Raw genomic sequence first — 23479 nt, 5'->3', positions numbered from 1 at the left:
TGCTGTGAATGGAGGCTCCAAGCACCTGCCTGTTGGTTGCACACTACGATACAGACCAAAGCAGGCAGGTACCTAGGTAGGCAAGCATCAGTCGCATCCATCTTACCTGCCTTACCAACTTAAGGTACTAGAGTTTTCATGGGAGTTACTTGTGGACTACCTGGCCTTTACCACTGAGGTAATTGGTGTTCCAGGGCAATTCTGAGTAAGATATTATGGGCAGAATCTCATGATGTTGCTTGAAGTTGCTGGCCTGGTTGGTATACGCAAGGTACCTAGGGTGAAACCGGGTTGTCCAGCTATCATCACTAAAGGCAACTTGCAGGTGAACAAGGATTCGTGGCGTGTCCAGCATCAGAATGCACTGCAATTGTTGGAATTTGACCTTTTTAGTGCTGGGAACCATGATTCTTTTGTGTCACTCATTACACAGACGGAGTCTCGCAGGGACCCGACTGGCGCTAAAAATCTATCCGCCGCTCGAGATCTTACGGCAAAAAGGGCAATCAAGTGGAGTGGACCTCGGGCTTCCATATCGCTTCTTAAACTTTGATTCCCGTGGAGCCTCACGCGCCTCGCCTCAAGTCTCTCTCTCCCTCTCAGACCAGTCTGATTCTTATACCGAATCCACGCCCATGGTGGCTCCCATTTTAATTCAAATCCCGAGACTGATTCACCGATCCTTGGCTATGAACCCCAATCACTATACGAATAGGGCTTCTGTCTAACACGCTGCTCTGATCAATAATCTATCCATCCTCCGAACAACTCACCTCATTCTAATCTCCGCGGTGTCTCCAAACACACACGCACACAGACACACACAGACACACACACACACACACACACACACACACACACACAAACCCTGACAGCTCATTTTTTTTTAACCTTACAAACAAGCCTTGATCGTCTCTTTATCACCCTTGATTGTTAGTTTCTCCGGTATCTTTTCCGAGCTGAAATATCCGCATGTTCGATAACAGGTCAGGCCAGCTCACTCAACCCTGGACGACTTCCTTAGTATCTCTTCCACCTGAATTTTAAGCTTCAGGTATCAGATACAAAATTCCTTATACTGCAGCTACCCCGCTGCCTAATATAGGTTGAGACTTTGCTCAAGCTTGTTCAACGACCCCCCGCCCCTCTTCCATGACAGTCTTCTCTGCAACTAAATCGTCATTGTCGAAACCAAGAAACAGCTATTAGGCGTTAATCAGGCGGCGTCGCATTGGCGTTGGACTGGCGCGAATATTCCTCCACTGGACCACGCCAGCACCAACACCAACAGACCAATACTGTACAGCACAGTCAGTACATGCAGCAGCAAGGCACTTGACGCTTGAGTCCGTTCAATGACTGCTTTCTCGATAATCTGACCTGCCTTACCTAATTGTACTTCGACTCGACATATTGGCTATCACTGAAACGTCACCAATGCCCCGCGTGATATCTGTCGCTTCATCGTTTTGACAGCCTCCTGCACCCAACCAACCAACCATCACTCCCGCCTTTGGGACACCATCCGCCACCTATAATTCAGTTTCTTATGCCATGAAGCGGACAGAATGGCTTTTCAGAGCAGCGTTCTTAGAGATGGCGAGTGGGTGACGCAGACCGTCAACTTTCAAGATGCCTTGAAAGCTTCTTCCACCACGCCCAAAGTCGCCTCAGATCCAAGTCTCAAGGCACCTGAGTGTGGAATACTCTCTAGGACTATCATTGAGAGCCCTGTCGTTCATTGGATTCTCCCAGTTTGCTTACGATCGCGCTCTCACAACGATATCGCATTCATTGGTGTAAGTCTCTTGTTTCTTCCACAGCCTTCATATCCAAACCCCATGTGCTGGCGTCATCCCTGGCTGTGGCCATTTAGACTGCGATTAGAGATGCCGCGGGCTTATACCTTTCTGGTTTACTTGTCCATAAATGTCCGAGCTTAAGCTCGATATTGCTCCTCAAACCCTTGTCCATATGCTGAGTTCTTGCTAACTAGCCCAGGATCGCTTCGTCCAAATCAGCGAACTCCGCGATGACGGACAAGTGCATGAGGTTATACGAAAAGCTGACTTTGGCACACGAATCCGAAATGCGATAGTTCTGGGAAGTCCGCCCAAGGGAGACATCCCTGGCGCAGCCGCTGCTTCAACCAAGACCGAAGACGCTGATGTTCCTATGAAAGATGTTGCAGAAGCCAAAGAAGCCAAAGAAGCCAAAGAAGCCAAAGAAGCCAGTGAAGGCAAAGAAGCCAGTGAAGGCAAAGAAGCCAAAGAAGCCGAAGAAAAGCGAGTACTACCACCGCAACTACTGGTCCTAATGCTCGAGACAGGTGATGCCGTTTTCCTCTTCATTCAAGAACGCTTAGATGGGACACTGCGCTTTGTAGCTACCACGTTTCAGAGCCCCAGGAATCTACAATTCTTGGGGTATCACTTTTCCATTGACCCTTCGTCGCGATATATGTCTGCTGGATCCGCTGAAGGTGGATTCATCATCTACGAGCTGGAGTCGCTGTCCCACATGAGCACTCAATATGAGAGCTGCGGATCTCTTAAGCCTATCAAGTCTACTCGAGTTCGGTTAACGCAGGGCGTCATACACAAAATGGAGTTCTTATATCCACGACCGGAAGACGATTACCATATTATTCTCCTATTGATCATTGTTAGACGTGAAGTGAGTAAGCAGGCTCACGTGTCTCGCATGGTCGTCTACGACTGGGAGCTTGGTGACGAACTTACCGCTGTATTTCGGTCAGAGAAAGGGACACCACTACCAAAAGAGCACCGAATGCCTCTCATGATCATTCCCCTCAAAGTCAATACTGCCTTCTTGGCAGTTTCAGAACACTCGATTGGCATAGTAAAGAACGCATTCACGGGGCAGACGTCGTTCGATACCTTGGAAACACACTCCCCTCAACAGACCAGGTTGCATCATGGAGCTGCCGAACCGCTCTGGACCACCTGGGCGAGACCTTTTAGGATTAACATATACCTGGAGAAGATGGATGTCATTTATCTGGCTCGCGAAGATGGCGTTATTGCACATATCGAGATCGATTCGCGAGATCTAGTTCCAACAGTTATGACTCTCGGAACCATCAGCACCAATATCACAACCGCTTTCACTACAGCTTATGATGTCTTCTCGGATGTTTTGATAACTGGCGGCGACTCTGGTCCAGGTGGAATTTGGAAGGTGGTTCGCATTGTCTCTTCGTACCTTGGCCTCAGCTAACATCCGATTTCCGCAGCTTATTCCCCGCAAAGATCCCCAACAAGTCAGTGTCATTCCCAATTGGTCCCCTGTGGTCGATTTGGTTACGACAGATACCAATCCTTCCTGGAGGAGTGATAGCAAGAGGAAAGATCTCTCGACGAAACGCAAGGTATCATCGAACTCAAGACCGAAGTCAGATCGCATCTTCTGCACGTCCGGCCGTGGGCCCCGGTCGAGTTTGACGGAATTGAGATGGGGCATTCAGGCACGGATTGGCCTTGAGTTCGACCATGACCAGCATGTCCGCCAGTCCTGGATGTTCCCAGTTGAGGCTCAAGGAGAGCGAGGCTTCTATGCCATTTTGTCACTGCCGCATTCTACTGATGTCCTTCACTTCCCCGCTGATCTCAGCAATGCGAATGCTTTGTCACCAGAGGCCTGTCCATTCGATACATCATCGCGAACAATCTCGGCATTTCAGACAGAACAGACCGTGATAATCCAAGTCAGCGAGACCTCTACGTATCTTGTTGCACCTACACAGAGGCGAGTGCTGACAATCTTGGATTCATTCTCCTTGAGTCTGCAACAATAGCTAACAGGGAGTCTAGCTCACGACACAATCATGGTGAAGTCTGTGGAAAGTCTTCATTGCTAGCTGAGCATGCTTGCTGCACAGATGATATCGTGGTGATATCTTCACATGGTGCAAACGCTTCCCAGCTTGATGTTTTGCTGGTTGACCAAATGAATCTGACGCACTCAACCTCCATTGATGCCAAAGGAGAAATAACCTGCATCGGTCTTTTCAAGGCGTCAGCACAGACCTACATCATTGCAGGTTCTGTTACGGAAGGGTTGCCACTCTTGACTATATACTCGCTGGCTGGCCTCGAAATTAGCAGCAACGTCACTCAGCCAGACCTTGGTAAGTCTGATGTTCGCTATTGATAAAGAACGAGTGTGCTGAATTGCTCGCAGTTACTCCTGGTCAAGAAGGTCACTTTCATATGGAAGCATATACAAGTGTGCTAGCCATCCATGATACCGCTGAGAAGGTCATCTTGGTGCTTGGCACGAGGAGCGGCCATCTTGTGACGATCCTGATACCAGGAGAGGATATTGCTCATTACTCACTTTCAATTGAACAGATTGGCATTTCACCAACCAATGTGTTTCCAGCATCTAGCCTCTTTGATGGAAAGCACGCCTTTTTCGCATGCTGTGACAACAGCCTATCCATTATGACGGACTTTTCACCAAAGGGCAGCAGATTCAAGACCAAGACCCGAATCTGGGCAACCGACTCGAACGAACCGTCAATGTCATCACCCCCCGTGCATGCAGCCTTTTGCCTCGAAGGCAGCCTTTCTGGATACCAACGTCATATGTCTCTAATGTTACTGTCTGGGACACGAGTTCTCCTCGTTGATATTTGGCCGCATGTTGGACCTGTTCCTCGTAGCATTCTTCTCGGCGGAACACCGATGCGCGTCATCTTTTCTCAGATTTGGAAGGTCTTGGTGGTTGCACACTTGAAGGACGATCGCCCAACGCTCTCCTTTATCGATCCCGAAAGTGGTGTGAATGTCGCAACGGCAGCTAACAAGGACAAGCAGCCGTCCGATTATATTTCCGGCCTAGGACATCCAGGAGACAGGATATTTGGTCTGTATGAGTGGACCTATGTCAAAGATGGGAAACTATTTCCGTTCATCATCGTGACCACTCAACATGGTCGACTGATGATTGTGTCTGTGACAGCGCTCAAGCCCGAGAGCGACGATGGCCCGACGAGAAAACTACAGTACTGGACCCGATATAAGAAGAAAGGCTTCGCCGAGCCTATTTACACAGTCGTTGGAGATGATGTGGGTCTCCTATTTTGTGTTGGAAAGGTTCTTCACTGGGAAGTACTCGACCTTGCAGAGAAGAAGCTCAAACCTATGAAGCAGTTCAGGCTGGATTCCCCAGCCACAACCCTGCGTGTGGAAGGGACAAAAGTCTGCGTCTTGACTGCTCAACACTCGCTTCAGGTCATCGACCTGAACGTGGAATCAGAAAATAGTGACCCTTCTATTATCCATAGCGACCGAGTGACTCGGTTTACGGGACATGTGATAGAGATGGGAGACTCTGAAGAAGCGCCAGGCAAGTGGCCGGTGAGTGTTATATCCACGGCACAAGCAGGGTTTGCAGGAGTTTGGATCCCATGGAGCCAGCGCCATAAAGAGTTCGAGGTTGTCGTCACAGGGAGTTTGCCCACATCTATCAGGAGGTTCCGCAAGGGGCACACTCGACCTTTTTGGTCGGCTGTTGATCGCCAAAGACGATACAATACTTTGTTTAGTACAGCGGACCAGGCAGACATACTGGGAGTGTCTATTGATGGTTCACTACATCAATTTTCATTAGTAGGTCTGGATCTTTGGCGTTTCCTCAGGTTGATACAGAACTTGGCATACCAGGATAAGAAGATTTGTTCCTTCGTCCGGAACAGTCAATCGTTGAGGGACAGTGATCCGGGGATGGATCTGGATCCAGAGCTTGAGCCCCAGCGATTCCGGGAGATGATGCATATAGACGGTGACCTATTGAAACGTTGCCTTGATATGAGTGCGCTGGAAGAGCTGGTGTTGATTGGAGATGGCATCGATTTGTTTTGCGAGTACTTGGATGGAATTGACGATGGCATATATACCGAAGGTTTCCGAGAGACTGGCTCTCAAGGACGAAAGAAGTACATTGAGCTGGGCTATGAGATTCTCGAGTATGTTCTGACTCTAGCAATCTGAGTTAGGAACATGGCGAATCACATGGAAAGGCATTTAATATGGTCTAGATAAAATAATGACTCTTGACGATAATAATCAGATTTGTGAGTCAGAACATGACTCAATTTGACTCCTGCCTATAACGCCGTCGCATCTTACGCTCAAGGCTTGAGGCTTCATCTCATCAGGTTTGCCAATTGGCGAAGGCTTACATAATATGGCACATTCACAAAATAATCATGATTCCTGGGGTTTTTGTCATTGCCCCGCACTAGACTACATCAGAGGCTGAGGTCGGCTTGAATTACCTATTTGCCAAACGTTGGGACCTTTTGAAAGGGGCAGACGGAGTAGACCAAAATTTCTTGGGTGACAAGTACGTGCGCGACAGACATCTCGTACGCTTTTAGAGACTGGATATGTCACGAAAACGATATTTCAGAGCCTAAAGATTCGCCACTGAAGAGAAAGCCCTGGACATAGGTTCATGAATTACAGTGGTTGCCCGCAGCATTGCCCCGCCTAAATTGGTAGCCCAACCCACCTACTCGCACCCTTCAACCTGACCATATAGTCTAGGCGTGCATTCGATCTTCTCTGCCTTGCTTGCTTGATTGTGTGTGTGTGCGCGTGTGTGCTTGAGAGAGTGACCGAGACCACGGAAATTAGTTAGTAGGTTGCCTTGTTCGTCTGGCACATTTTTGTAACGTTATCTTTTTTTGGGCTTTGGTACTTTTTTTTTTACCTTCCCCCCCAAAATTTCCATACATAAGGAACGTTTAGCCCCGCCAACCTTGACGACTGCATCTCGAGTTTCACCCACCGAGACAACCGCCGAGATGCCGCCCAAGAAGAAGGGAAACAAGAAGAACCAGCAGGACGACTGGGAGGCCGAGTTGGGCGAGAGTATTGCCCCGCCTGCCAATGCCAACGGTGCCGATGGTGACGCCAACGCAAACGACGACGATGATGATGCTGGCGGTGCCGGTGGCCTAATGGCTACCCTGCGCAAGAACAAGGAGAAGCGCAAGAAGAAGGGTATCGTCGAGCCTGAACCCGTACCCGAACCCGAAGCCCCAGCTGCCGAAGAGCCCCCCGCCCAAGCCCCCGTCGAGGCCAACATCGACGATGAGTTTGCTCTACCTGAGAAGAAGGGCAAGGGTGGCAAGCAGAACAAGCAAGCTGCTAAGAAGCCCGAGCCTGCTGCCACTGACGATGCCGCCGATGGTGGCCGTATCCTGACCAAGGCCGAGAAGGAGAAGCTCAAGAAGGAGCGTGAGAAGCAGCGAAAGAAGGAGCAGGTATGCTACAGCTACACCATGGATTGCTTCATAGCATGGTTCTATTCTACTTAAATACAGCCTGCTAATAACTCGACCTTATGATAGGCCGCTGCGAAGAAGAAGGGTGGCGCTGCACCAAAGGCTGCCCCTGAGGTGAAGGAGAAGGAGGAGGCTGCCCCTGTTGAGGCTGCTCCCGCCCCCGAGCCCGCCGCGGGAGGCAAGAAGAAGAAGCTCCCCGCTCATCTTGCTCTGCTCCAGAAGCAGCAAGAGGAACTCAAGCGTCAACGAGAAGAAGCTGCCAAAGCTGAAGCCGAAGCCAAGGCCCAGGCCGAAGAAGACGAGCGCCTAGCTGCTGAGGAAGAAAAGCGACGTGAGGAGGCCAAGGCCATCAAGAAGCAGAAGGAGAGGGAGCGTATCGAGCAACTCAAGAAGGAGGGCAAGTATCTCACAAAGGCCCAAAAGGAAGAGAAGGCCCGAAATGAGCGAAAGCTCCAGCAGATGTTGGCTGCCGGTATTCAAGTTGGTCCTGTAGGCGAGCCTAGTGAGAAGAAATCTAAGCCTGCGGACAACAGGAGAAAGAAGGGCCGTGCCCAACAAAAGGTATACTTTGTGATAAAAGACACCGAGAGATCAGGATTTGCTAACACCAGACAGATCGATGAGGAGAAGGCTCTCGCAGAAGCTGCTGAGCGAGCTCGACAAGAAGCTGAGAGGGCCTTGAAGGAAGCTGAAGAGAAGGCTGCCCATGAGAAGGCCGAGGCCGAGGCCAAGGCTGCTGCCGAAAAGAAGGGTGCCGAGAGTGATGTGGAGGATGACTGGGAGGCTGCTGCTGCTTCTGACGGTGATGTCAAGGACAGCTGGGATGCTGATTCTGACGAGGAGGCCGAAAAGGCCAACGGTACATCGGAAGCAAAGGCTGAAGCAGAGTCTGGGGATGAGTCCGAAGAGGAGTCTTCCGATGATGAGGCTGCCACAGCTGCACAGTTGGCTGAGGAGAAGCGGAAGCGAGAGGCTGCTGAGCGCCGTGAAAAGGCTCACCAGGCCGCCCTTGCTGCCCGATCCAAGGATAACCTGCGATCCCCTATTTGCTGTATTCTGGGTCACGTCGATACTGGAAAGACGAAGCTCCTGGACAAGGTCCGTCAAACTAACGTCCAAGAGGGTGAAGCTGGTGGTATTACACAACAGATTGGTGCCACGTACTTCCCTGTCGAAGCCATCCGACAAAAGACGGCTGTTGTCAACCCTGACGGCAAGTTCGAGTTCAAGGTCCCCGGTCTTCTCATCATCGATACCCCTGGTCACGAGTCCTTCTCTAACCTCCGATCTCGTGGTTCTTCGCTCTGTAACATTGCCATTTTGGTCGTCGATATCATGCACGGTCTCGAGCCCCAGACACTCGAGTCTATGCGCATGCTGAGAGAGCGCAAGACTCCTTTCATCGTTGCCCTCAACAAGATCGATCGTCTCTACGGCTGGAAGCAGGTTGCCAACAACGGTTTCCAGGACAGTTTAGCTCTCCAGAGCAAGGCTGTCCGCAACGAATTTGAGACCCGTCTCGAAAAGACCAAGATTGCCTTCGCTGAGCAGGGTTTCAACTCTGAGCTCTTCTACGAGAACAAGTCCATGTCAAAGTACGTCTCGCTTGTGCCCACTTCGGCACACACTGGCGAGGGTGTCCCTGATATGTTGAAGCTCATTGTCCAGCTCACTCAAGAGCGTATGGTTGGTTCTCTCATGTATCTCTCTGAGGTCCAGGCCACTGTGCTCGAAGTCAAGGCTATTGAGGGTTTCGGTATGACCATCGATGTCGTCCTGTCTAACGGTATCTTGCGAGAAGGTGACCGAATTGTGCTGTGCGGTACAGAAGGCGCTATCAAGACAAATATCAGAGCACTGCTTACACCAGCGCCCATGAAGGAATTGCGTCTCAAGTCCGCCTATGTCCACAATAAGGAGGTCAAGGCTGCTCTGGGTGTCAAGATCAGCGCCCCTGGTCTCGAGGGTGCCATCGCCGGTTCACGCCTGATGGTTGTCGGTCCCGATGACGACGAAGACGATATTGAGGATGAGGTCGAGTCCGATCTTGCTGTTCTCTTCAACCGTGTCGAAAAAACTGGTCGCGGTGTCAGCGTCCAAGCGTCGACTCTTGGTTCGCTCGAGGCTCTGCTCGATTTCCTCAAGGACTGCAAGATTCCTGTTGCCAACGTTGGTATCGGTCCCGTTTACAAGCGTGATGTCCTGCAGTGTGGTGTTATGTTGGAGAAGGCACCAGATTATGCCATCATGCTCTGTTTCGATGTCAAGGTTGACAAGGAAGCACAGCAGTATGCAGAGGACAATGGCATCAAGATCTTTACAGCTGATATCATTTATCATCTGTTTGATGCCTTCACTAAGCATATGGACGAGCAACTCGAGAAGAAGAAGGAAGAGTCCAAGATGCTTGCTGTCTTCCCCTGTGTCCTGAAGCCCGTCAAGGTCTTCAACAAGAACGACCCCATTGTTATTGGTGTTGATGTCACTGAGGGTCAGCTCAGAATCAACTGTCCTGTCGCCGCTGTCAGGAATAATCCTACAACCGGTGCCAAGGAGATCGTCAAACTGGGCAGAGTGTAAGTCTCTAGATCCTCTCCTCCCACGAGACCCCCTATTAACAGTTTTATAGTACATCAATTGAGCGAGAGCACAAGCAAATTCCTGTGTGTAAGCGAAAGGAACCTTCCGTCGCTATCAAGATCGAGATGGGCGGCAACCAGCCCATGTATGGCCGACACCTGGAAGAAGACGAGACTCTTTACAGTTTGATCTCTCGAGCCAGTATCGACACCCTCAAGGAATACTACAGAAAGGAGGTCAGCAACGAGGAGTGGCAGCTCATCATCAAGCTCAAGCCCTTATTCGACATTTCATAAGCAGCCAAGATTACAAAAAGTTAAGAACATGGGTGGTGTGAAGCTTCTACCTCAACAACCGCGCCGGGAGCTTGGTTGCATCCTGTCCTGGAGGCGAAACTCGATGTTTCGATAACATGCTGACAGGACATCAGGTTGTAGCCAGCTCCCTTTGTGGGGAGAACAGTACGAGAACTACATTGCATATCAAAAAGAAGAGAATAGGAAAAGAAATTGCATCAACTTGTTTGAAGGAATTGTGTACGGTACTGGTTTGCATTTTCGGGCAGCAAAAAGAAAAGATTGAAGAGACGTGAAATTGAAGGGCAAGGGGCGCACCCTCAAGGCAACGTAGTCGTATAGAGTAGGGCTCTTTACCAATGAGGGCTGAAATGACTTAATCTTATGTTTGCTGATGCTATGTAACGAGTGTGAACTAGATGAACGACACTTGCTATTCAGTCCGGTATGCCCCCGGCATAAGGATTGTCTTCGTGGCAGGCGATCGCTTCCAACTCATCACGATAACACAATTGAATAGTGGCAGAAGAAGCTGAACCAAACTCGAGTGTATGGATCCTAACTACTAACTTAAAAGTGTAAAAAAGTGGTCTAACGTTCGGGTAACATATCCGTCATGATGATCCGGGCCCCTTTCTTCCAATAAAACAAACAAAGCTGTTTGCAACCATATCGCATGTTCTATTTCTCCTTCTCCCAAACCTGGTGCCCTTTCTTTTTTCAACATCCGTAATCTTTTTAGGCGTCATTCATCTCATATCATGCAAGCATCACGCACGCAGAGCCGACCGAGCATGCATCCGCAGTGTCGAGATTCCATCCATTTATTCATAATTTACTGGGGGTCGGCAGAGCCCTCGGTCTCCTGTTGCGGAGCGTCGGCATCCTTCATCTCCTGGTCTGTGTTGGCCTTCTCGGCCTCCGCAGCCTTGCGAGCATCCTCCTCAGCCTTCTTCGCAGCCCGTTCGGCCTCGGCTTTCTCCAGAGCGGCTTGTCGTTCAGCCTCGACTTTCTCAAAGTGGCGCTGGACAATGGGACCAGCCATGGCGCGGATCTCGTCAATCTTGGCAACGTACACACCCTTTGTGGTATCATCACCCTCCTCGTACAGCCAATCCTAGAATTGCTATTAGTATGTGAATCTTCGAGCTATCAATGAACATGTGAACATACCTCTGTGGCCTCAAGCTTGGCCTTGATGGTCTGCTTCTCCTCTTCGCTGGCAAACTCAGAGTACTGCTCGTCGAGCTTGGCACGGAGGTCGTAGATATAAGCCTCGAGCTCGTTCTTCTTCTCCTCGGTATCGGCGACAAGCTTGTCCTCCATAACCATGGCAGCCTCCTTCTCGAGAAGGCTGGCCTTGGTGGAGTCGTCAAGAGAGGCACTGCCTGTGGAGATGGGCAGGTCACCCTTGCGGACCTGCTTCTTCACCTTGCGGGTCTTCTTGGGGGCATCCTTATCGGTCTCCATGGCCTTTTGGGAAACGGATGTTAGCGATCGGGGTTCATAAATCGATTCTTCTAAATGCTCTGGAACAGCGAAAGCGGAACGGGACGAGTCGGTTTCTTCTTCATCGTCGAGTCGCGGGCGCTTTGCAGGATATGCTCGGCTATCATCTCCAACAGATGCGGACGATGAAGAGGCCGAGTCCTGATCATGGACGGGGGGGAAATCATTGGACGCCATATACGGCTCGGACAAACTCACATCGGGGTCTTCGTTAACCTCCTCCTCAACCTCCTCCTCCTCGACGTAGTAACCAGTCTCGACGTTCAGGACACCGTGGATGTTGACACGGGCCTTGAGTTTGCAAATCATGAAGTCGTCCTTACCATCGGCCTTGACGTTCTTGACAGAGAAACGGCCGATCCAGGGGTTAGTCTTGCCGGGGAGCAGCTCAGGCTGGGCGTATCGGGCCTCGAGATCGAAGGGCTGTTTTCGGTAGAAAGTAAGGATCTTGGTCGAGGGCATGACGTTGCCCTTGTTGAAGACAGTCAGGCTGGTGTCCTCATCAGGAATATCGGGAGCCTTCTCCCAGGCGAACTCGATGGGGTAGCTGATGATGTCCTGGACGGAGAAGTCTCGGACACGGAAGACAGGGGAGAGAATGGCACAGCTGAAGGCAGACCCACGTGCAAGAGCTTCGTCGGCGTTAAGGGTAAATGAGAGAGGCTTGCCGAAGAACTCCTGGATGCGCTCCTTGAGAGCGGGGACACGAGAGCCGCCACCAACGACCTCAATAACATCAATATCGTCCTTGGTGAGCTTAGCCTGGGCAAGGGCTTCCTCGAGGGGAAGGTGGGTTCTGGCAAGGAGAGGCTCGATCATGGCCTCGAACTCCTGGCGAGTGATCATGGCAGAAGCATCAATGTCATTCATGAGAGACTCAATGTTGACAGGAGCTTGCTGGTTAGCAGAGAGAATCTTCTTTGTCTTCTCAGCGGCGGCGATGGTACGGGCAAGAGCACGGCCGTGGGTCATAATGTCGACCTTGTATTTGCCCTTGAACTCCTTGGCGAGGTGGTCAACCAGAGCGCGGTCGAAGTCACGACCACCGAAGTCCTTGTCCCAGGTGGTGGCCTTGACAGCGAGCTCACCCTTCTTGAACTCGACAATGGAGACAGTGTAGCTGCTGTGGCCGATATCGACGAAGCAGACACGGCGGGGAGCCTCCTCAGGGGCAGGCAGGTCGAGCTTTGTAATACCCCAGCCGAGAGCGGCGGCTGTGCCGTCGTTGATGAGGCGGAGGACACGGAGTCCAGCAATCTCGGCAGCGTCGATAAGAGCACGACGCTGGACATCAGTGAACCAAGGAGGCACACTCAGGCAGACATCTTGAACAGGCAGCTTGAGCTCGGCTCCGGCGGTCTGCTTGATCTTGCTCAAGTACATGGCAACCAGCTGAGTGGCAGTGAACTTCTCCTTCTTGCCCAGGTAGTTGACCTCAGCACCGACCTGGCCATTGCAGTCGGCCAGAGGAGCGGTCACATATTGCTGCTCAATCTGAATATCGGGGTCGTTGAATTGTCGGCCAGCAAGACGCTTGAGGGAGCTGACAGTGTTCTTGAGGTTGGAGATTTCCTGGGTCTTGGCAGCCTCTCCGAGGTAACGAGACTTGGGTCCGAATCCTACCAGGGAACTAGAGAATAAAATTGTCAGTATATATGTCTGATAAAGGTGGTGGTGGGGGGCGTGGACCGCGCGCGACAAGCAACGGGGTCAAACAAGAGGTATAAACATACGGAGTTGCTCGGTTTGAAACTTCATTGGTGACCTGTACAAGACAAACGAAGTCAGTTATGGGAGTCCTTGGAGTTGGCCATCCATCCCATCGGCAGTGTAGGAGCGACGACGAAGCAGGTATGGAGGGGCAGGGCAGTCGACTGGGATAGATGGCGGGGGAGGTTATGAGGGTATACGCACAACATCGACACCGCGGTTTCGGGCAACGGCGATGACAGTCTTGAGGGTTCCGAAATCGATACCTATACAGAGGAAAGTCAACAGTCAGTTTGATGTTGTTCAAAGTCGGGTTGTTCCTTGGGAGGAATAGCGATTGCCGAGCACCGCCAGCAAAGAAAAAAAAGTGAGTACTCAGGGTGCATCACTTACCAACGACACTCATGATTTCGACTGGTGGGGTTTGCCCCGAAACACGGTATTAAGGTAGAAAGAGGAAGGGGGATATAAAGTTGAGCGATGCGCGGGAAAGCTCAAAAGAGAAGAAGGAAAGCGATCGCAAAAAGGCGGGAGATAGAGGGAGGATCGTGAGAATGGATAAGATAGAAAGAATATGGAGGGGAAGAGTAAAGTTCGGTAGGGTATGAATGGCTAAGGTTGGTTTGGTTTGGTTTGGTTTGGTTGGGCGGCGGTTGTTTATGGCCTGGGTTGGTCCGCTGGCGCTGGGTCAATTTTTTTTTTTGGTGGAGGGGCAGCGAATGGGGGATCCCGCTCAATGGGCTGCACTGTACTGAAATTTTCAATGGTTCAGTGGCTACAGGGAAGTACACTGTATCCGGTACCTGCGGGTCGATGTACGATGTGGTGGACCTGCAGTGTAGAGCGATGATGTAAACCAAGTATACACTACTTGAATGTCTGTCGCGATTCGATTCTTTTCTTTAAGCTGTTTCTAGAAGATGCGAAGTTTCGTTTCTTCAAAAGAGTTTAAAAACGTCCACCGAAAAAGATGTGCTTCGACTTTTTATATTCATTATAGATCTAGTGAGACTGAACCAATGCAATATCTCGTTTGTGCTGGGATGCTGTGGTCACGTTGAACAGTTGACTAGACTTAGCAGACCCTAGAAACGACGATAGATTTCTGTGCGATTCTGTCACCAGATTCAACAGCTCCTGTACGCAATCAAATTGCCTTACAGTGGATATCAGGGATTTAAAACAGATACAGCATCCCCACTAAAAAAGAAACGCAAGGCACCAGCATCAGCCACGACGATACATACACCACAGCAACTACCTTACTAGGTAGATAGTGCTGTACCTTATTAGTGAGTGATACCCTCGACTCGAGCGTGTCCTGAAATGAGGCAAGCAGAGACTAGGCCTTTCTTACTTTTTTTTCGCCTCACCAGGACAAGTGCAGCAAGTAAAAATTGAGATGTCATGCCCCTCCCCCGCTATTCCACCATTTCATAGGCGAGGCAGACACAAAGCTTTGTTGATGGAGGGGCACAAACAGTGGTGTTGAAAACCCCTCTAACAGGTGAGAGCCCCTCTGATAACGATAAAGCACGTCTTCCATTCATGGATTGATTCCTCGCCACCTAAGCTCCTTTAGTCTATTAAACATGGCAAACTTGACTTTTCCATCACATCTCAGCGCACTCCTAACCCCTACTGACGAGACAAAAATTATCTCTATCAAGAATATTGAAGAAATTTCGAGACTACCTATCTTGGTCGAGCTCAATAACATTACCACCTTAAACCGGGCCCAACCCTCCGGGTGTGACTAAAGACAACATTTGCATGATCTTGACACAGTTGACACAGCCAAACAAACTGTGCCAAGCTGTTCGAAACTAACATCATGCATTTTTCACTCTTCTGCTCCGCCAACTTGGAAATGAACTTTCAGGTGATCGACTGGACTGGACTGGCTCACCGACAAAGCCCTCATTTTCCTCCCCGGCACACCGAAACGACAATTTGTTCATGAACTAACAGGAGTAGCCTCATGTTGGTGAGAGTTATTGAAATTGCATATATATCAGGATGCCACATGTCAGTGAGGCTATTCCGGTTCCTTTCGCCCTCCCCCGTCCGTACTGTATCCGTAGTTGGTTGTATAGTAAGTGACAGGGTCGCTTGGAGCATTCGACCCCGGTCAACGAACGACCTGCCTGGTCTGACCTTCATCATCTTCATTTCTCTTGTGTGCTGTCATGATGGCCCATGCGGCTCCAGAATTGCGGGGTAGATGTGGGCTTCAGCATGCTTGGATCGACAACTATCCAATGCAAAACCTGCTGTTCGTTGTTCGAGATAGCTTCATTTTTTACACTATGTATAATCTGAGAATGACGAACCACATAAGTAACTGGCTCAACCTAAGCAATATAAACACTGGCTTGATCCAGGCAATATTCATCGCCTTATTCTATCGGCTTTTCTTCAGTCTCCCTCTCGTCATTCGACGAGCAAACGACACGTTTGATCCAAGCCTTACTTGTTCCCCGTCAAGGCTGGTACCAATGCTTCTCCGGAGAAGTTCGACGACGAGGTTCAACTGGCTCGTCTTGAACGACCTGATTGTATTGAACAGGGCTTGGGGAAGTGGTCATATCTCCCGAAATCTCAGCACGTCTCATAGGTGAAGCCGAGAACCCGTGACTCGACTGGATGCCTTCCATATCGCTCACTTGAGAAGCTCGGCCCTGCATTTGTTGTGCAGTCTCATACTTTCGAATGTTTTCTTCATCCATTAGGAGCTTCATTCTTCGCTGTGTTCCAATCCCGAGATCCGCACACTCTTGAGGCTTCGAGCACACGTGGGATGTTGTTTTCCCCATTTCAATGTCCTCTGTGCTGGTATCGATCTCATCTGGATGAGCGTATGTTCCCGATGCTGTCTTTTGACGTGCCGAGAACTTGCCATCAATCTTGTCTGGTGGTCGCACCACGCTTCGAGTTCGCCCGAGTTCGGTGGTTGCGGTCGACTTACGGTTCGAGGCAGCCCTACGTGCTTCGTGTGCCGCTTTAAACGTCTCGGGGACCACGTTCAGTTCGTCTCCCTGTTTCTCAGCTTGTTCCACTGCTTCTCTTGCTGTCGTGTGCGCGTCCGCCGCCGCAGCATCGGCTCGTGGCCCGCCCCAAGTTCGCTGCCCTGCTGTGAATATACCGTACACCATATAAAGCCAGTTGTAGAACGGATTAAGAATAAACATGAGAGGATAGAACCAGATTTTGAATCGCCTGAGCTTGGCTCCAAAGTACAGCATCAGAAGCCAATTCAGCCCCAGAGAAACGGCAATGAATCCCACAGGAAGGTCGTCCACTTTCTTGACTGTAGTTATCAGGGCCAAAACCATGATGAAGAATAGTAATGCTGTTGTCCGGATGGTATTCTGCATAAAACGGACCAATATGAGAACGGGGTAGCGCTTCCACAGGCGCCAGTCCGTCAACATACAGACCTCGTTTGTGATGAAGCCTAGAAACCATCGGCGCCGCTGCTTAACCAGGGACCGATATGTCTGCACAGCCTCGGTTTTGCAAAAGGCCGATGTGCACATCTGGATCTGATACCGCTTCCTGGCTCCAATCATGAATAGATGGGTTAACCAGCGATCTTCTCCCAAGTGACATTTGGCAAAATCGAACAGGTCTTCGCACTGCTCTGTTTTGTCTACAAAATAGTATTTGGCCATTCTTCGAAAGGCTGAGAAGCGCAGCATCGTCAACGCTCCCGGGAGACAAGTGACAGAACCACAGCCAGACTCAACGGTTCGTTCAAACAACTGTCCGTGTATGTATTCCATGTCTTGTAACAGTGTAATGATGCTATGTTTCTTCGTCGTCGAGGTAATGACGCCTGTCATAGCCAGCATGTCTCTAGAATTGCCAGGGCTGAGCTCCATGTCGTAGACAAAGTTTTGTAGGCATACCTTGTCTAAGATACAGTCGGAGTCGATAAAGAGAATGAATAGATTGTCGTTCTGCTTGAGATACTCCTCGTACACTCGGTCAATGAGCTTGAAGGTTACTTTCTGGCAGTGACGTTTGCCTCCGTGCTCAAAACGTGAAATGGTTACACGTGCAGATCGATATGTGACATCAATACTCTTGGGGTATGTCTCCATCTTCATGGATACACCAAGTTTATCAATAGTGCTGAGGTAGAGTTCGTCCTCCTCCTCCCCGTCGAAGGACAAGAAAACATGGATACAGGCGGGTGGGTAATCGCATTCGACTACTGAGTTGACAGCTTTGAGGAGAACCTCAGGTTCCTCTCTGTAACAAGGCATGACTATGACGACCTTTGGCGCAGTAACATCATCGAGCACCAGTTTCATACGCTTCGTTCGACCGAGTTGATTTGTCACGACTTGGTAGATGCAGAACAACCATGGCACTGTCAAGAGGATCGCGAAGGCCCAGAATGCAAACCACTGGAGAAAAGATACCATCTCATTCGGCCACAACTTTGTAACGGTATCCGGAAGTGGCAGCGTCACCACCATGATTGGGAGGAATATGACCCTAGACTTGATATTAGCTAGGGCCATGTTGTGCTAGGTGACTGGACACGGCTTACCGGAGGAGAACAAAGGCAGTGCCAACAATGATGCATAAGACATTAATAGACCAATGTTCTGCCTTTTGAAAGACTTTGACGAGGCAGTAGACGAACGCTGCCAACCAGAGAAACCACTCGAGGCATGCCATCAAAAGCACGACACCGACTATGCTGGTATATATAACCTGAAATGATCAAGTTAGTGCACATGACGGAGAGAAATTCTGCAGTATGTCGACTCACGTTTTCCAACGGCCAGTCCTTTAGTAGGGCCATGATTGCAAAGTGGCCTTTCCTCCTCGTTTGACAGCAGTTGGCAGGCAACAGAGAGATAGTGTCAGTGAAACAGATGGAGACAATTCGTAAACTCGACCTGAAGCACGGCAACCACTCCCTAAAGATTTGTGTGCTGCAAGCCGTGCTGGACAGTGACCATGGGAGACAAGAGTCAAAGAAGGACAGGGCAGTGTTCAGAAAGGGGCCGTCTCTTAGGTTGGAGGCACTGCCTTGAGGTGAGCTCCCGGCGGGTGCCGGCAGAATATTGCGAGGCTTGAATGAGCCAAATTTGGTGACACAAGCCAAATCGATTAGGAATATAGTTGAAGGAAAGCAAGTGCCATGAATATCAGAGGAAACTGCCCCCTTCATAAGCTGTATGTGGGGGAAGGTGCGACGAGCGGAAGAAGATGCTGAGAACGAAAGAAACATCGGATGGAAAGACATTCAGATTCCCGTGGGAATTCAAGGCAAGATTGACCATCTTAAGGTCACCAAAAAACTGGGTGTCATCCCAACCTCATCACGGTTACACATGATATATTGCCTGCCACAAGGTGGACTAATAAGCATTAGTCGATCTGTAAACAAACACACACAAATCAATCTTAGCGTTAGCATTTCCACTCTTGATTAACTCAATGCGTTGACCAGGTCCAATGCTCTCTAGTATCAAGTTCAGTATTTCAATCTCAAGCTACAGCGTACTGATAACCAGCAACCTGGCAGGGGTTCAAATGCCTTCCTTAGCTATTCATCTGCTCAAGCCATGTTGGACGTCTAAACATCCTCAACTCTAGACGACGCATGTGCTTCTAGTATGCCTTGTCCCTTCTATTCCCTGGCAAACACGTTGCTGCGTCGCGCGCGTGTGGCAGGGTCGTGTTCTGACGTCCAGGCTTATACTGCGGAAGCTATCTTACTGCTGCGAGCATACTTCCGGCAATGAAGCTGGACTGCGTGAAGCCGCATTATTGAAAAGCACAGCTTGCATCAACGTTGAGAAGGATTCAGCTTACTGGACCGCACTTTGCGCGACGTGCCAAGACGGCACGAATGTGGCACAAGGTTGGTTCTCGATCACAGCATCCGTGATCATAACTCGGAAGCGAAGCGACGGTCATCTCGGGAGGCAATCGTCGAGTGATATTGGTTTATCGCCGAGGCTGGTAGTTTCCTGATTAGAAGTCTTACCCATTTGAATATCTTTACCAATCGACATCGCTCAGTTGGAGTTTACGAGATCTTTGGCTCTTATCCTTGTTCGATCTCTCCAACCGGTTGTGGTAGAACGTCGCCGGTCGTTCGTTGCCTGAATTGATGTGTGAATATTGGTGTTGTAATGAATTTGTGTTGGTTGAGGGTCTGTACCACCATCTTGGTCTTCATTCTGCTGAAGATCATAATTGAGCACCAAATTCTTGATGCGCTGTTGTTCCTCCCTTTCAGCCTGTTGCTGGTTCTTCATTGCAATAGCAAAGGTAGAATTGGAGGGCAGTTCGACAGTCCGTGTCTAATTCCAGGTCAGCATCTAGAACGGCACAGAGTGGCAATGGAAACTACCTGCTGGCGGTTGCCCTTCTTCGTCAATAAGGAGAACGCCATAGTATGGCCAGGAGGAGATTCTCCTTCGCCTCCCTCTGTTGAGGTAGCCTCGCGGTTTTTGGATCGAACTGGAAGCGGCACATCAAAGAGCTGCTTGCGCTCAAACTTGCGCGACTCGAGACTTTCGGCCATCATCTTGGCATACTCGCGCTCAAAATCAGCCTCATCCTCAGGGTCAACTTCCTCTTCTTGTCGAGTGACTACGATGGCTTCCTCGTCAAAGGTACTCTCGTCGTCGGAATCTTCCTCCACGTCCTGTATTACATTTGTCAATCATGGCCAAGTATTTCGCACTTGATTGACTTACCTCTGCCTCCTCTTCCTCAGAAGCACTGTCTTCGTTGTCGTCGCCATCTTCGTCATTATCCACGTTGTCATCATCGGACGAAGCATCGCTTGTGGCATCATCCACGTCGATTCCCTTGTCAACGCCTGCCGACTTCTGATCTTGAGCAACGGCAAGTTGGAAGGCTTTTACGGCCTCATCCAAGCTTGTGGCAAGTTTCCATTGTGGCCGAGTTAGAGCAAATGTGTCTTGAACCAAAAACTCGATATCCATCGGCAGGGACACTTTAGTGAATATGTAATACTGCCAGAGTGTCAGTTAAAGACAACATACCGAAAAGAAAAAAGTGGTGGATTCTACCTGGAAGAATGAAAGGAAGTAATCCAACTTCTTGCCCGCTGCTCCACGGTTGAAAAACATGCCGCAGGTTTCCAGCATTGTAGATACAAGTCGGATGCGGAAGAAGTCATCGGGAGGATCGAGTGGGATATATTTGCCAGGAACAGGTGGACCGCCTGTAAGTCCAGTCAGTTGATGGACAAGTTAGTAGTCTAAGGAACGTCTTACCATATCCGAATGTCATAATCTTGTACATGGTGTCAAAGATAACAGGATGTTCAAGCATACGGTAGTTATAAAGCTCGCCAAGATACTTGACTTCGGCAATACGTCGCTGATAGAACCTGTAATCATTCTGCTCGAGACCAAACGTCATAGACTCGATCACGTTATCAATAACCTTGACCACAAAGGCAGGATGGTAGCGATAGAGCGCGCTGAGCAAGATACCAAGAAGGTGAACGCTTCCATACTTCACCTTTCCAGGCTTTGAGAACACCTTCTCCAAGATGGCAACAACCTAAAACTATCAGCACTTATTCATAAAATACTGTTTCTGCTGCATACCTCTGTCTCCTCCCAGTGGAGCCTTCGAATCTGCTTCAAGATCTTGCTGTAATTTCTCTTTGTCATATCAACGTAGATCAATTTGCGAACGAATAGCTCCATGGGAGTACGTTCCTTCTGCTCGATAGCTAAACGTTCTGGTGGGTCGACGTAGTAAACAGCGTTATCGATGAGCATCCGCTCTGGTTGTCCAATATGTTGGACGGACTTCTTGCGCTGCAGAGTTTCAAGAAAGCTCATCATACGAGGAGCTGTTTCAGGGTTTCGAAGAAGATATCGGCCGCAGTTCTCAATGAGGTTGCACAGAATCTCAATGTTCATGCGTGAAAAGTCATCGAGGCTGACTTTCAGACAATGAAAGACAACATGCTCGGGCACAATGCCGAATTTTGTCAACTCAGCAAGATACCGAATGTTGCTCAGACGGACTTGTCCCAGGAAGTCTTTTTCCTTCCGTCGTTGAAGACTTCGAAACTCCGCATCAAGGTAATCGACCAGGCCCTTTGGAACATCTGGCATATATCGACCCAAAGTCGCCACAAGACGAGACCATGACGGCAGTAGGTCGCTACGACCCTTTGGAACTTCCGTCAGGGCCTTCACCAGACGGTTGCGAGAAGCCTTGGAATTCAGGAAGCAGAAATCGATAGCTGTCTGGTCTGCGATGTCCTTGTTGGTCAACTCTGGTAGACGCGCAAGCAGAGCATCGACTTGCGCTCCAATGGTTCGGTTAGCGATAGATGTGGACTGGTCATCAGCAGTCTCGGCAGTCTTGGGGGCTTCCGAGGCCTCGGATGGGTCTACCTTCTTCCCAACTTGTTCGTCCGTGTCTGTCTTCTTCCTTTTGCCGTCTTCCAGCAAAATAGCCGGCACCTTGCCTTTAAGATCAACCAGGTTTTCGTAGAAGCGTCGCTCATCTTCGTCCTCCCAGATTCCGGCACCGTCTCCCATGGAACGAAGATAATCGCCGGTCTTAACGAGACCGATAGACCCGTTGGAAGCGGCGAATGAATCATCTGAGTCTTTAAGGTCCGGCATTTCGGCCCCAATGGCGTCCGCGATAACCTGAGCGTTTGAAACGAGGCGTTCTTGAGCCTTGACCTGTTTCTCATAGTTCGCCTGTCGATCTTCAAAGACTTCACCAGACTTGACATATGCCTCGGCATTACGTCGAGCTTGCGATTGTATCGACTTCTGATCCCGAGTGATATGTCCCTTGACATCATCAAAATACTTCTTCAATATGCCCCTAAATCGATCGCGCATTTCGGGTTCGGTGAAAGGCTGATCTGCGCCAGGAGACGCCTCATTTCCACTATTGCCATCCTCGGCTTCGTTTCCTTCAGTAGTGCCGTCTTCCTCTACTGTCTTTCGGCCATCAGCGCCTGTTGGTTTTACTCCAAGGATATCCCAGCTGAATGACTTGACAAAAATGACAAGAAGCGGAAGGTTGGCATGTTCGCGGTCGTGTCCAAGCAAATCCTTAAGTACTTCGAGGGGGAACGGTTCCGCACCGGTGCCTTTGTTCGTTCGGGTCTTCAGTTCGGGAGTCTTGCCTGCGGCTCCTTTTGTTGCGTCGTCGGGCCTGCTAACATCATCAAGGGTCCTGATGACGCCAACAAGCCACAACTCGGTCACTACACGAAGCAATGCGCGTTGTCTTATGATGCGCTCCTTCTCTTCTTTCTCACGAACCTCTGGTGCCAGAGTTTTGAGGATACCCTTATCCGGAGTCGCCATCCCTTTCCCAAGAAGCCAAGCTAAGTATTCCGTAAACTCGTTGGGACCAAATCGCTGATGGAGAGCACTGACAATCTCCACGCCGGCCTCGATCTCGCCAGGCGACTTGAGTCGGCATAGTCCCTCATAGCAAGCGGATATGATCTCGGAAAGGTACTTGTGTAGGCTCAAAGTTCGGATTTCCTGGAGGAAGGTACTGAGGGTAGCGGCGGTGATGGCTGTTCGCAGTCGTTTAATGAAAGCGGTATTCTTCTTGAGAGACGAATCGAGAGTCTTTGCAACAGGGAACAAATCTACGACAGGTGTTGTTAATACAAGATGGCGGGGGAGTGGTGGGGTAGACAGATGATTCATACCAGATTCGCCATCCCAGGCCTTTTCGTTCAAAGTGCGCAGTTCGCCTAGAGAGACAATGAGCTACTATACAAGTAAGAAGGGTGGTGAGAGATTATACGCTTCCTTGCGCGATCCATGGCGGGTCACGGTATGATTGGAGGCGATTCGCGACCTGGTAAATGTTCTAGATCGAATGTGAGATGGGTGGAGGCGGCGCTACATTCAGCGCAGGCTGCCTGCTAAGGGATATATTTCCCCAGAAATTGATGCTGTAGATAAGGCAACAGAGCCGACATGGGTGCGTCCGTCAAGCCAGGACGGGGGATATGCGATGTGGCAGGGCTGATACGCCAGGGCAGTCAGTGTCTGTTTGA

At 50.0% G+C, this 23479-nt stretch overlaps 5 protein-coding genes across 5 annotated transcripts; 2 read left to right on the top strand and 3 right to left on the bottom strand.

The window, feature by feature from the left end:
* Positions 1-1122: 1122 nt before the first annotated feature.
* On the top strand, positions 1123-6092 carry FOBCDRAFT_14418 (mono-functional DNA-alkylating methyl methanesulfonate N-term-domain-containing protein). The gene is made up of 5 exons (XM_059608177.1): positions 1123-1799; positions 2002-3201; positions 3257-3768; positions 3834-4150; positions 4204-6092. The coding sequence occupies exons 1-5, from the start codon at positions 1569-1571 to the stop codon at positions 6015-6017; spliced, it is 4074 nt and encodes a 1357-aa protein (XP_059464093.1). The 5' UTR covers positions 1123-1568; the 3' UTR covers positions 6018-6092.
* Positions 6093-6545: 453 nt separating this feature from the next.
* On the top strand, positions 6546-10595 carry FOBCDRAFT_214410 (uncharacterized protein). The gene is made up of 4 exons (XM_059609381.1): positions 6546-7297; positions 7385-7879; positions 7934-9894; positions 9948-10595. The coding sequence occupies exons 1-4, from the start codon at positions 6836-6838 to the stop codon at positions 10192-10194; spliced, it is 3165 nt and encodes a 1054-aa protein (XP_059464092.1). The 5' UTR covers positions 6546-6835; the 3' UTR covers positions 10195-10595.
* A 434-nt stretch (positions 10596-11029) lies between these two features.
* FOBCDRAFT_196551 (heat shock protein 70 family) lies at positions 11030-13819 on the bottom strand (the record flags this gene model as incomplete). The annotated part of the gene is made up of 5 exons (XM_031173025.2): positions 11030-11311; positions 11368-13333; positions 13437-13468; positions 13618-13679; positions 13807-13819. The coding sequence occupies 5 exons, from the start codon at positions 13817-13819 to the stop codon at positions 11030-11032; spliced, it is 2355 nt and encodes a 784-aa protein (XP_031049810.1).
* Positions 13820-15896: 2077 nt separating this feature from the next.
* FOBCDRAFT_268891 (chitin synthase-domain-containing protein) lies at positions 15897-18232 on the bottom strand (the record flags this gene model as incomplete). The annotated part of the gene is made up of 3 exons (XM_031173023.2): positions 15897-17919; positions 17975-18141; positions 18200-18232. The coding sequence occupies 3 exons, from the start codon at positions 18230-18232 to the stop codon at positions 15897-15899; spliced, it is 2223 nt and encodes a 740-aa protein (XP_031049808.2).
* Positions 18233-19457: 1225 nt separating this feature from the next.
* Positions 19458-23242, bottom strand: FOBCDRAFT_127764 (armadillo-type protein; the record flags this gene model as incomplete). The annotated part of the gene is made up of 8 exons (XM_031173015.2): positions 19458-19745; positions 19796-20092; positions 20145-20426; positions 20484-20638; positions 20691-20982; positions 21030-23062; positions 23126-23170; positions 23224-23242. 8 exons carry the CDS (start codon positions 23240-23242, stop codon positions 19458-19460), a joined length of 3411 nt encoding a protein of 1136 aa, XP_031049800.2.
* Between the last annotated feature and the right edge of the window lie 237 nt (positions 23243-23479).

The sequence above is a fragment of the Fusarium oxysporum genome, chromosome II (genome assembly GCF_013085055.1).
Source record: "Fusarium oxysporum Fo47 chromosome II, complete sequence".
NCBI classification, from domain to species: Eukaryota; Fungi; Ascomycota; class Sordariomycetes; order Hypocreales; family Nectriaceae; genus Fusarium; species Fusarium oxysporum.
The sequence above is the reverse complement of the archived record's forward strand: the minus strand, read 5'-3'. Positions and strand labels throughout refer to the sequence as shown.